Below are 12,264 nucleotides of genomic sequence, written 5' to 3'. Positions count from 1 at the left end.
TATTTCTTTATTATGCTCGAGGATCCTTTCCTTTTTATTTATTTTATACCCTTAGTTTATACCCTAACACTTTGATGTCCTATAAAAATTAACAAGTAAGAGTGTTATATTCGGCTATGTCGAAACTTTTATACCCACCATATTTATGAATAATTTATTATCATATATCGATATTAATAAGAACATCAGGGTAATATTTGAACGAGGCCCATTAATGATGATTTGACTATTGACAGTGCTCTTTAGAATTAAAAAATATTAATTTTTAAATACAAACAATTTTTACCCAATTATCATAACCTTAAACTGTTTTCTTGTAAGAGGAATTATATTCGTGGTAGGGTTAATTATGGACCTAACCTCATCTATTTATACAACAATTATTTGTTTCGAATTTTATCGCTGCATTCTTATCTTATTTCATATTTTTAAGTAACTAATGAGAGTAAAGGTAATTTTCTGACGAGGACCTTATATAGGGAGTAGGGTTATTTATACATATATGGACTCATTCTCATAAAAGTCGCTAGGAAGATTTCAGTTCCTTACTTATTTCAAATTTCATAGATCCACACGTATTTTTAAGCGAATAATGAGCGATAAAGCCATTTTCTTAAAGGGACCTAATACAGTGTTAGGGTTAATTATGGACCGATCCTCCTAAAATTTGGTAATTTCGAAAGTAAAAAAACTGACTTATGCGAAATTTAGTGACATTTGCTTCATAAACAACGAATTTGAGAATGTTTGAAGCTTTTTACACAATATTCGGAGTCGAAAACTGAGTACACAGTTTTCCTGTATGGGTTCACCTCTTTCACGCGTATTTAGTTTTGTTCACGTCCAATAAGTAATGTCTAGTATTTTCTAAAATTAATTTGCTTATTTATTAAGAAATACGTTTTTTAATTTTAGAGTAATAATATAACTTTTGCTAGCGGCTAAACTAATAAAGCTATAGAAACTAAAATTAAAGAATACATAAGGTTTCAACATATATTTTTTTAAGAAACTAAAATTAAAGAATACATAAGGTTTCAACATATATATATTTTTTTAAGAAAAATATATTAGAAATTCCAAAGGATAAAAAGGATGAAATTTTCAAACGACATTATTTGAAATATTTCGTCCTGAAAAATAAAAACAAATTATAGATTTGAGTTCCGGAGTTTATCCTCTGTCATTTGATACAAATTTTGGCGAAAATTATTCAGTTAATATACATATTTTAATAAATTTCAATATCCATAAAACTTTAAGATCCTTTAAAAAGGAAAAAAGAACACAAAATGAAAAGCTGAAAACGCAGTTTCACTTTAAATGACTTCTAGTATCACGAGTGTATGTCCAATAATTGCTGTTGATCGGTGTTATAATTAACGAGTAAGGTGCTATATTCGCCTGTGCCCTTCACCCTTCACCACAGTGTATTTAAAAATATCAATTTTATAAAATTTAAATTTATTTCATTTTCCCGAAAACAAAATGAACAAGAACAAGGCTAAACGAAATAAACACACAAAAAACAAAATACACAAGGCAGTAAAACAACAGACATACAAACATACGAAACGAAATACGGAAAAAAACAAAAACAATATACACAACGCAACTGAATACACCAAGAAACAAAAACAATATACACAAGGCAATGAAACACACAGCCATCCAAACATATGAAACGAAATACTCAAAAAAACAAAATACACAACGCAACGAATAAGAGGTTGTATCTTTTATGAATTGTATCTTTTATGAAATTTTCAGAGGTTGTCTCCGATTTTTGCTCATATCTCCGTTATTTATGGACCGTTTTTCCTGATTTTAAATAGCGATCTTCCCGAAAGCACGCATAATAGAATTATTGAAGATTCGGATCTCGCCGATATCTGGGGTCCTCTAAAAACTGATTTCAACAAACATACATAGACAGACGGACATGGCTTAATCGACTCCGCTGTCTATAAGGATTCAGTGCCCCGTTTCTGTAATTCTCGCATCGAGAAAATCTGTCGAAAAATTCATGATCATCTTGTGTAAAACAGGGTGAATACAAGAAATTTAAAAATTTCTTATTAAATTTTAATGAGTACAGTTTAAAAATAATCTGAATCACACTGTTAAAAACTGGAAGACTATTATACTTATTTTAAGTTTTTTCTCGATTACAGAATATATATACTTTATACTTTAATATTCCGACCCTAATATTATATTTTGGAAATTACAAACGGAATGACAAACTTATATACATATACCCTTCTCACGAAGGTGAAGGGTATAAAAACAAAAGTAAATGTAAATAAATCAATAAATAAAAGCTACAAAGCAGTTAACTTAAGTTAAAATTTTAACTTTGAAAAAATCTACAAAAATCTAAATTTTAACTTTTTAAAAATGTATTAAAAGCTTACGGCAGAGGGGTCTATTACATTTTATTTGAGGTATGACCCGCTCCGTTAACCCTTTTTGGGGCGAAAGTCAAAATTTTGTGAAATTTTAACTTGGAAAAAATTGTCAAAAATCGAAAACTTAACTTTTTGAAAATGTCTTTGTAGGTAACAGTAAGGGGACGGATTCCCCTTAATTTGCGGTATGACCCGTTCCATTAACCCTTTTGGTGGGGACGAAAGTTAATATTTTGTGAAATTTTAACTTTGAAAAAATTGTCAAAAATCGAAATTTCAACTTTTTGAAAATGTCTTTGTAGGTAACGGTAAGGGGACGGATTCCCCTTAATTTGAGGTATGACCCGTTCCATTAACTCTTTTGGTGCGGACGAAAGTTAACATTTTGTGAAATTTTAACTTGGAAAAAATTGTCAAAAATCGAAAACTTAACTTTTTGAAAATGTCTTTGTAGGTAACGGTAAGGGGACGGATTACCCTTAATTTGAGGTAAGACCCGTCCTATTAGTCCTTTAGGTGGGAACGAAAGTTAAAATTTTGTGAAATTTTAACTTTGAAAAAATTGTCAAAAATCGAAAACTTAACTTTTTGGAAATATTTTTGTAGGTTGATTCCCCTTATTTTGACGTATAACCTGCCCCAACAACCCTTTAGATGGGACGAAAGTTAAAATTTTGTGAAATTTCATTTTTGAAAAAATTTAAAAAAATCGAAATTTTAACTTTTTAAAGATGTTATTAATGGTAACAGTAGAGGACTCGATTCTCCTTAATTTGAGGTACGAACCGCCCCAATATCCCTTTAGGTAGGGCGATCGATTCCATTTCATTTGATGTATGAACCGTCCGTTTGCATCCTTTCATGGTGTTAAAACTTAAGATTTTCGAAAAATTCTTCAACTACTATGAAAAGGTGTTAAAATTCAAAACATGACATTTTTTAATATGTACAAGGATAGGGAATCAATTTCCTTTCATTTGAGAATTTTAGTTTATTTAAAAATATTAATTTTGCATAAATACGGTGAAAATACAAAAACATATTTGGAAATATGTCAAATTTGTATTTAACACATATTTTTCAAATACCTGAGACATATTTGCAAACATGTAATGACTTAACTCTTTACGTCATTACATATTTATCTTCACTCACTTCTATTAGACAATGTTGATGAACCAGCTATGGCATTTACCTCCCAAGATTCAGATGTGTCGGCGATTTTATCTGCCTACTTACGGCAGAATTGCATCCCCAAATTCTTCAAAAGTTCGTCTGATACTTTTCCAGAAGATAATGTAGACATCTCGCATAGAAGTGTTGAGGGTTTTTTATATCCCAACTCTATGTCGCGTAACAATTTCTTCAACTGCTTTTCTTCAGAATCAGTGAAGCGTTCTTTTAGCCGTTGCACAGTGGTATAGGAAAAAAAAAGAGGAAATAATTCGGTAACTTCTAAACGGTTAATCCGATTTTGATGAAATTTGGTATGCACAAAGAGGAGGTGTTGTCGAGTTTAGGTTTTGAATTTGGACCTTATAGGCCAATCAGGGGCCCGGCGGGGGGTCCTCATATTAGGACACCTCGGCTATGTTAAATTTTTTAAAACGATCCTATTTCTTCATTTGAGTTCCGATTTAAAAAAAAAATAGAATATATAGAATCCCCTCATCGAGCACTATAAAAATGTCGTCGTAGCAGTAAATTATCTCTTATAGTTTAGGAGATATTCGCATTTGAAATTTAAAATTTTAAAATTCTTACCGTCCTTACTTTAGTTTTTTGATAATAGCGGGTCCAAATATTCCCGATTTTCGCCATTTTTTTCTATTCGCTTAACAACAAGTTTATATATCAAGCAGTGAAAGAATTATGTAAAAATCATGACTGAGTCCAAAGTTATAGGCATTTTAATTTAAAAAATTAAAAAAATGCGATTTTTTGCAATTTTTTTGGGAAAAAAGTATCTTTTTCTTTTTAAGTTATCTAAAAAGTTTCTAAGAAGATGTATATAGAATTTATACTTTTTTGAAAGCTGACTTTACATAAAATACGATAAATGAAACAAAACCTAAAAATTGTTGATACCGAAGGGACCAGGTCCATCCAAAAAAACCCTATTTTTTATGGAATATTCAATTTTGAGCAAAAATTCTCAAATCGCATAGTCGATATCAAATTATAGTGACCTGTTTTATATGACCCAATATGTTCTTAATCATTTTGTAACGGGTTTCGATAACCCCGCCCCTGGTATGGATATAATAGGCAAAAAACCAAAAAATCCCATTTTTGGGATTTTTTAAAACTTTTTTGGGAATTCCGGGATTTCTAATAAGAAAATTCGAAATTTTTATTTAATTTTGGATTTTGAGTAAAAAATTCTACCTAACTGTAAAATTTCATCATAAAATATTCATAAATAAAATTTTTAATGCAATTTGAAAAATTTGTATCTTCGCAAAAACTGAATAAAAAACATTTTTTAATTTTTTTTAAAAAAAGTATTCCGCGAATTTTTTAATTTTCAAATATTACACTATTAAATTAGCACTATTATTTTCATCCATAAGGTTAACTCTTAAATTTGTTACATATATGGATGAAAATAATAGTGCTAGGTATATTTTCTAAAAGATGTTGAGTTTTCCCTAATTAATTTGTCACTTAAAAAACATTAGGTAGGCATGTTATATATCAATGGAAAGGTAATTTTGTCTTTTTTTCAAAACTTTATATAATTTTTGAAAATTAACAAATTCGCGGAATACTTTTTTTAAAAAAAAATTAAAAAATGTTTTTTATTCAGTTTTTGCGAAGATACAAATTTTTCAAATTGCAATAAAAATTTTATTTATGAATATTTTTTGATGAAATTTTACAGTTAGGTAGATTTTTTTACTCAAAATCCAAAATTAAATAAAAATTTCGAATTTTCTTATTAGAAATCCCGGAATTCCCAAAAAAAGTTTTAAAAAATCCCAAAAATGGGATTTTTTGGTTTTTTGCCTATTATATCCATACCAGGGGCGGGGTTATCGAAACCCGTTACAAAATGATTAAGAACATATTGGGTCATATAAAACAGGTCACTATAATTTGATATCGACTATGCGATTTGAGAATTTTTGCTCAAAATTGAATATTCCATAAAAAATAGGGTTCAACAATTTCGGTATCAACAATTTTTAGGTTTTGTTTCATTTATCGTATTTTATGTAAAGTCAGCTTTCAAAAAAGTATAAATTCTATATACATCTTCTTAGAAACTTTTTAGATAACTTAAAAAGAAAAAGATACTTTTTTCCCAAAAAAAATGGCAAGAAATCGCCTTTTTTTAATTTTTAAATTAAAATGCCTATAACTTTGGACTCAGTCATGATTTTTACATAATTCTTTCACTGCTTGATATATAAACTTGTTGTTAAGCGAATAGAAAAAATGGCGAAAATCGGGAATATTTGGACCCGCTATTATCAAAAAACTAAAGTAAGGACGGTAAGAATTTTAAAATTTTAATTTTCAAATGCGAATATCTCCTAAACTATAAGAGATAATTTACATTTTTTACATTTTTATAGTGCTCGATGAGGAGATTCTATATACGAAATTTTTTTTAAATCTGAACTCAAATGAAGAAATAGGATCGTTTTAAAAATTTAACATAGCCGAGGTGTCCTAATTTGAGGACCCCCCGCCGGGCCCCTGGTTGGCCTATAAGGTCCAAATTCAAAACCTGAACTCGACAACACCTCCTCTTTGTGCATACCAAATTTCATCAAAATCGGATTAACCGTTTAGAAGTTTTTTCCTATACCACTGTGCGTTGTTTAAGTGTTTCATACATATTCGTCTCCGGGGGTTGCAGAATGATGTCGCTTACCTCACACAGAACATTAGCTTCGATAGATCCAACAATAGTATGGAATTTTGTTGAATCCGAGGTGATTCCAGCGGTGATAAATTGGCTTTCCACTTGCTTAAACCATAAGGCCGGATTCATCTTCCAAAATGGCAGTACCTTGACGGAAACTCGAGCTAAACACTAAATTTTATATTTTATATAAAAAAAAATTAATTTAAAAATAATAAAAGAAAAGAAATTTTTTACGAACACTCAAAATTAAAATTATCAAGAAGAATGAAAAATTATTTTTCAAAAGGAGAAAACTTATTAATATAAAATGCAAAGATATTTTCAAAAAGTATTTTTAAATGTTAAAATATTATAACGCCACAAATACCTGTTGATTTTTTTCTTATTTTCTTTAATATAAGTAAGAATTTTGTGATTATTTTTTTCAACACTAATAAAAACAATAAACTATTTTTATTGTGAGCGTCCATGTGCAATTTTTTTATGCGCTAATAATTAAATTATACCCAAATTAAACGGAGCGGATTTAAAACATCTCTGTCTCTTATGAGAATAAGAGATATTATTATATCCAAATTATTAAGAATTAAATTCAATATCACAGGAAATAAAAAACTTTGATATTTGCTTATGTATTGATATATTAATCTGAACAATAATAATTTAAGGAAAGGAGTATAGACGTAATTGAACTGAATTTTTCAGTCGATAGGCCTGAAGTCTTGAGTATTTCATTCTGTAAAATTTTTATTCGAGATTTTATTATAACCAAATTATTAAGAATTAAATTCAATATTACAGGAAATAAAAAACTTTGACATTTGTTTATGTATTGATATATTAATCTGAACAATAATAATTTCAGGAAAGGAGTATAGACGTAATTGAACTGACTTTTAAATGGTTGAAATATATATCATTTGCTTCGTTTATTCCTATACCGGATGAGCTAAAAATGCTTTATATCGACATTTTCGAAATATACATGTAAGTATCAATTTATATATATGAGAAATTCTATTTTTACATACATTCGGAACTGAATCAACATTTCACATTTTTATTAATTTACTTTTGAGCAGTTAATATTTATTTATTAAAATTAGTATAAGTGTGAAGATGTACTTCAATATTATTTATAAACTTAAAAAGATAATAAGTTTATCTCAAAACAAATTAAAAAAAATAATATTATGAGAGGTAGTCGATATCAAGGTGTTCAAAACATATGCAACTCGTATTACTTGCATTCCAGATAAGTCTCTAAACACCAAAAAGTTTTGTAATATGCGAGTTTTGAATTTTAAATTGATAAAAAAATTAACTTAACCTCTTTTTCGAAAAATGGCCAGGAATTTGATAAAGTAATTAAAAATTTTATACAACTTTCATAACAAATTATTTAAAAAATAATTTTTCATAGAGTTTAATGTACCCAAATTAACAATTTTGCTTTTAATGAACAAATTAAATATCGATAATGCCATTAAGTAAGAAAGCCCCCTGGTAAAACCTACACGAAATGATTATTTTGACTAAGGATCCTAAAAATAAAATTTTAATAGACACTGGCCCAATAACTATTAAAAGAAATGCCAAAATTATGGGCTTTGGAGCTACAAATGTTCAAAGAAACTATGCATATCAGGAAATATTTTAAGGACTCGGTTACATCTGCAGATCTTTTCCAAATAATAGCTTTTCCCATTTTTATTGTATTAAAGTTCGGTTTTCGGACGTTTCTCTCAATAGTTAATAGAAAAAAAGTGTAAAAAGTGTTTCTGTAACTAAGTGAAAAGAGGCAACATGAATTACGTTTTTATTGGAAATTTCCAATAAAATACCTGTCAAAAACATAAAGATAAAACGAAAAATTGCCAAACAAATTTATAAACAAAGATTAAATAAACAAAAATATTGAAATTAAATTAAAAATATTTAAAAAATTATCCCACTAAATTGTCCCCTGGAAAATTCTAGGTTTATGCCCACGTACTTTTCCAGCTTAACTTCTGTATATTATAAATAATTCCTATTTACTAAAAATTAGTTAATAATATTAATTTTAATCTTAATTTAAATTACAGAAACACTTGTATGTGAAAAATTATATTTTGTTTCAATTCACAGTGTTTTTTCTTCGATGGGAAAGTTACAGAACACAGGCACTTGTTTTTCTATCTACTCGTAAATTTTTCTTTACGAGTCTTTCCTACTTTCTTAACTTATTGGCACTATTCAGTAACCTAGCCTATAGGCCATAAGCGGTTACAAATTTCTACTTTACAATGATTCTTTCAACACAAAATGAATAATTATAAAAAAAAATTTAAGAACCAAATTATTTAAAAAGATAATAAACTATATAAAATAACCATAGGACAATTAAATTGTACTGCATTGATCATAAATAAATTCCTTCATAATTATATTATAATTATACATAATTAAATTATATATATTTTTGAAATATTTTGTTACAAAAGTTACAATTTAATTTCTGGACATTTTTCGAAAAATAGGTCCTCGCTATTTTCAATTCAATATTTAATTTAAATGTAATCGAAAGTTATTTTTTTATCAATTTAAAATTCAAAACTCATAAATTTTCAGACTTATATGAAATGCAAGTAAGACGATTTGCATGTGTTTTGCAACTTGTTATTATTTTTATACCATCAGTAGTGATAGAGGGTATATATAACTTTGTCATTCCGTGTATAACACCAAGAAATATTCATCAGAGACCCAACAAAGTATATATATTCTGGGTCCTTATCAAATTCTGAGTCGATTTAGCTATGTCCGTCTGTCTGTGTAAAACACGCTCACGATAAAACGAAGCAAATTGAATTTAACCAAATTCGCCCAAAATTTTCCTAAGTTGTTTGGTATTGAAAATGAACAAAATCGGTTCACACCGGTAAAAGTTATGAATCAAAATTTAAAACAATCTCGAAAAAATAAGCATTTTCACACATTCTGATGTAATTTTCTCGAAAACTATGCAAGATAATTCCATGAAAATCACCATTCATTCGTTTCTACACAAGAGCTTGATTCTTGCTGAAAATTGCCAGAATCGGTCTACAATTTCATATACCTCCCATACAAAAGTACATATTCCCGGAAAATGGGGTTTTTGTTAATAACTTCCGTCATAATGTCGATATCTTCACAAAATTTCACAGATTAAAATCTTGTATCAATAGAATTCATTCAGAGAAACATTTTCTGGATCGGTCCATAATTGGACATAGCTCCCATACAAGGTCCCCTCCCGAAAATCATTTAAACGCGCATAACTCATTACTAAATTAAGATATCCATATAAAAAATTTGGTATAATTATCGCCCAGAAATATTACTGTGAATTTTTTTTCCGATGGGTCCAGAATTAGTCACAGCTCCCGTACAAGGTCCCCTCCCCAAAATCACTTAAACGCACATATCTCATTACTAAATTAAGATATCCAGATAAAATTTGGTACAAGTATTGCTCACGTATACAGAAATATTACTATGACAGCTTTTTGGGATCGGTCCATAATTGGCCATAGCAAATAGTGATACCCAAAAAATATTTGGCATAAATACTATTTTTGTACACATAAATGTTATTTCAAAATTTTTTCACGATCGGTCCATCCTTGCGGTCGGTCCCATACAAGGTTCCCTTCAGAAAATCACTTAAACACACATTACTTATTACTAAATTACGATATAGATACAAAATGTGACTGAAATGTAGCTTTTATGTACAGAAATTGAGCTTAAAGAATTTTTTACGATCGGTATATATTTGGTCATATCTCCCATACTAGGTCCTGCCCCTAAAAGCGCTTTAACCGTATTTAACTAGTTGCATTATCAAAATTATATATATATGTATTCTGAAAATCCTTAAATCTTTCACATACATGCAGATTACTAAATAAATCTTGGAATTGTAATAGATTTAAGCTGTTTAAATCTTGGGATTTTTCTATTTAAGACATGAGATAACTTATTTCTACAAATATTTGATCAATTAGAAAAGTCTTAATATAAAAGTAGCTGGTGGAGGGTATTTAAGATTCGGCTCAGCCGAATATAACACTCTAACTTGTTTATTTTAATTTTGCGAGAAACTTATTATCTTTTTAAATTAATAAATAAGCAATATAAATAAAAACCCCACTTAACGATTTAGAAGATTCTAACTACAATAGTTTTCCAGATATATAATTTTTTACATATGGGAGATACCACGCAAATTATTGCAAGTTTGGCAAGTTTTTCAAACGTTTATTAAGATTTTAACGTAACCTATGAAAAATGTGAACAATCTTATAGTTTCATAGATATACGAAATTTTCTTTTTAATTCATATGGGAGGTGCCAAAACCCCATTGAAATTCCGACCATTTTTCTCTAAATGTTTATATGAATGTCAAAGTTCTTCATATAAAATTTGAAGATTCTAGATATAATAGTTTCTCAGATATACGAATTTTTCTATTTAGTTCATATGGGGGTTAAAAACAGCACCCTCTAATGAATGTCCGCCCTTTTCCCTAAAATATTCAGAGGAATATTAAAGTTCTTTGTGCAAAATTTTAAGAATCTAGTTCTATTAGTTTCCCAGATAAACGAATTTTTATATTTAATTTATAAGTTTATGTTCTCAATGAAAAAACAAAACAATCAAAACAAATATACATAACAATGTCAAAAGATAGTTAGTTAGTTAATTTGAAAGGAGGATGTATATACATCTAATCCGAAGAAATACACCTAGGCCTCTATCGGGCCTGTTGTGCGCTCCTTAACCAGTGCCTCAGGTGGGAATCGAACCCACCACCTCCGGTCTACCAGACTAGAACACTAACCACTAACCTACCGGAGGCCACATGTCAAAAGATAAAAAATCAAAAAATATTAAATTAATTAAACATGCAAAATAAACCAAATTAATTTCTTTGAATTTTCAATGTTTTTTATTCCACATTTTAAACTAATAAATAAACAGTTTTTAATAAAATTTTAGTTTTTTTGTTTTGGTAAACAGCTGTTTGTTTTTGATTTCAGTGTTACCACTTTATCGTTTTTTATGCTAAAATCGTTTGATTTTTTTGTTTATATGTTGAAATAAACAATTGGCAACACTAAACTTTCTTACAACATTCGAAAAACATATGAAAAATTGTCGAAGAAGTTGTATAGAGCTTTTGCATAGAAAATACCAACAACATTGTTATGACTATTGTAGCAGCTGCTGACATACAACGCATACAACGCTACAACATCGATTGAGAATTGAACAACTGATTTAATATTTTCTTAATATGGAAAGTACCACGCCTACTATAGCCATTTTGTCCACAAATATTCTTATGAATGTGAAAGTTTTCCGTAAAAAATTTTGCAATCTAACTGTTGCAGTTTCTGAGATATGCGACTTTTAATATCCATTTTGTGTGTGGGCGTGGCTCCTCACCCACTTGAAATTTTGAAGTAAAAAGTAGCCTGTAGTGTAAAAAGTAATGCTTTAAGTGTTATTTCGATAAAAATTTGTTACGTAAACAAACTTTTACAGTAGAAAACTAAAAAACTTTCAGTCCATGTTTCTTTTCTCAACTGAGTCCACCGAATTGGTAATTTATAATTTATAAAGTTAATTGTTAAAGCCTCCACCATTATTAGTATGGAGGGTATTCTACGTTTCTTCGCCCATCTTGAAGTGTGTCAATTGGACCCAAGCTCTAATAAGAGAAATCATCTAATCGCATATATTTCATATTAATATCGATTTTTAATAAAATTCATTATAATAAGGAAATGTTTTACTAAATTAAGTGAGAATGAGCCCATAATTGACCAAAACGCCCATATAGAATTACTAACTTAATGCTGTTGCAGTGCAGTTTTTATGTTTGCTACCAAAGTTACATTATTTTTAACAAATGAATTAAAGCAACAAAATGGAAGCACCTA

General features: G+C 28.8%; 1 protein-coding gene across 1 annotated transcript in view; it reads left to right on the top strand.

Annotated features, from left to right (window-relative positions):
• LOC119601984 (calcineurin-binding protein cabin-1-like) overlaps positions 1-12,264 on the top strand; it is a 446,878-nt gene that overhangs the window by 154,319 nt on the left and 280,295 nt on the right. Inside the window, exon 6 of the mRNA XM_037953280.1 lies at positions 7,154-7,275. Within this exon, the coding sequence (XP_037809208.1) occupies positions 7,154-7,275 (122 nt within the window). The remainder of the gene's footprint in view (positions 1-7,153; positions 7,276-12,264) is intronic.

Source organism: Lucilia sericata, unplaced genomic scaffold (assembly GCF_015586225.1).
Source record: "Lucilia sericata isolate MDLA Ls3-8-SP2 unplaced genomic scaffold, ASM1558622v1 Contig000203F_arrow, whole genome shotgun sequence".
Taxonomy (NCBI): domain Eukaryota; kingdom Metazoa; phylum Arthropoda; class Insecta; order Diptera; family Calliphoridae; genus Lucilia; species Lucilia sericata.
Note: the sequence above shows the minus strand (reverse complement) of the source record. Positions and strands in the feature narration are given on the sequence as shown.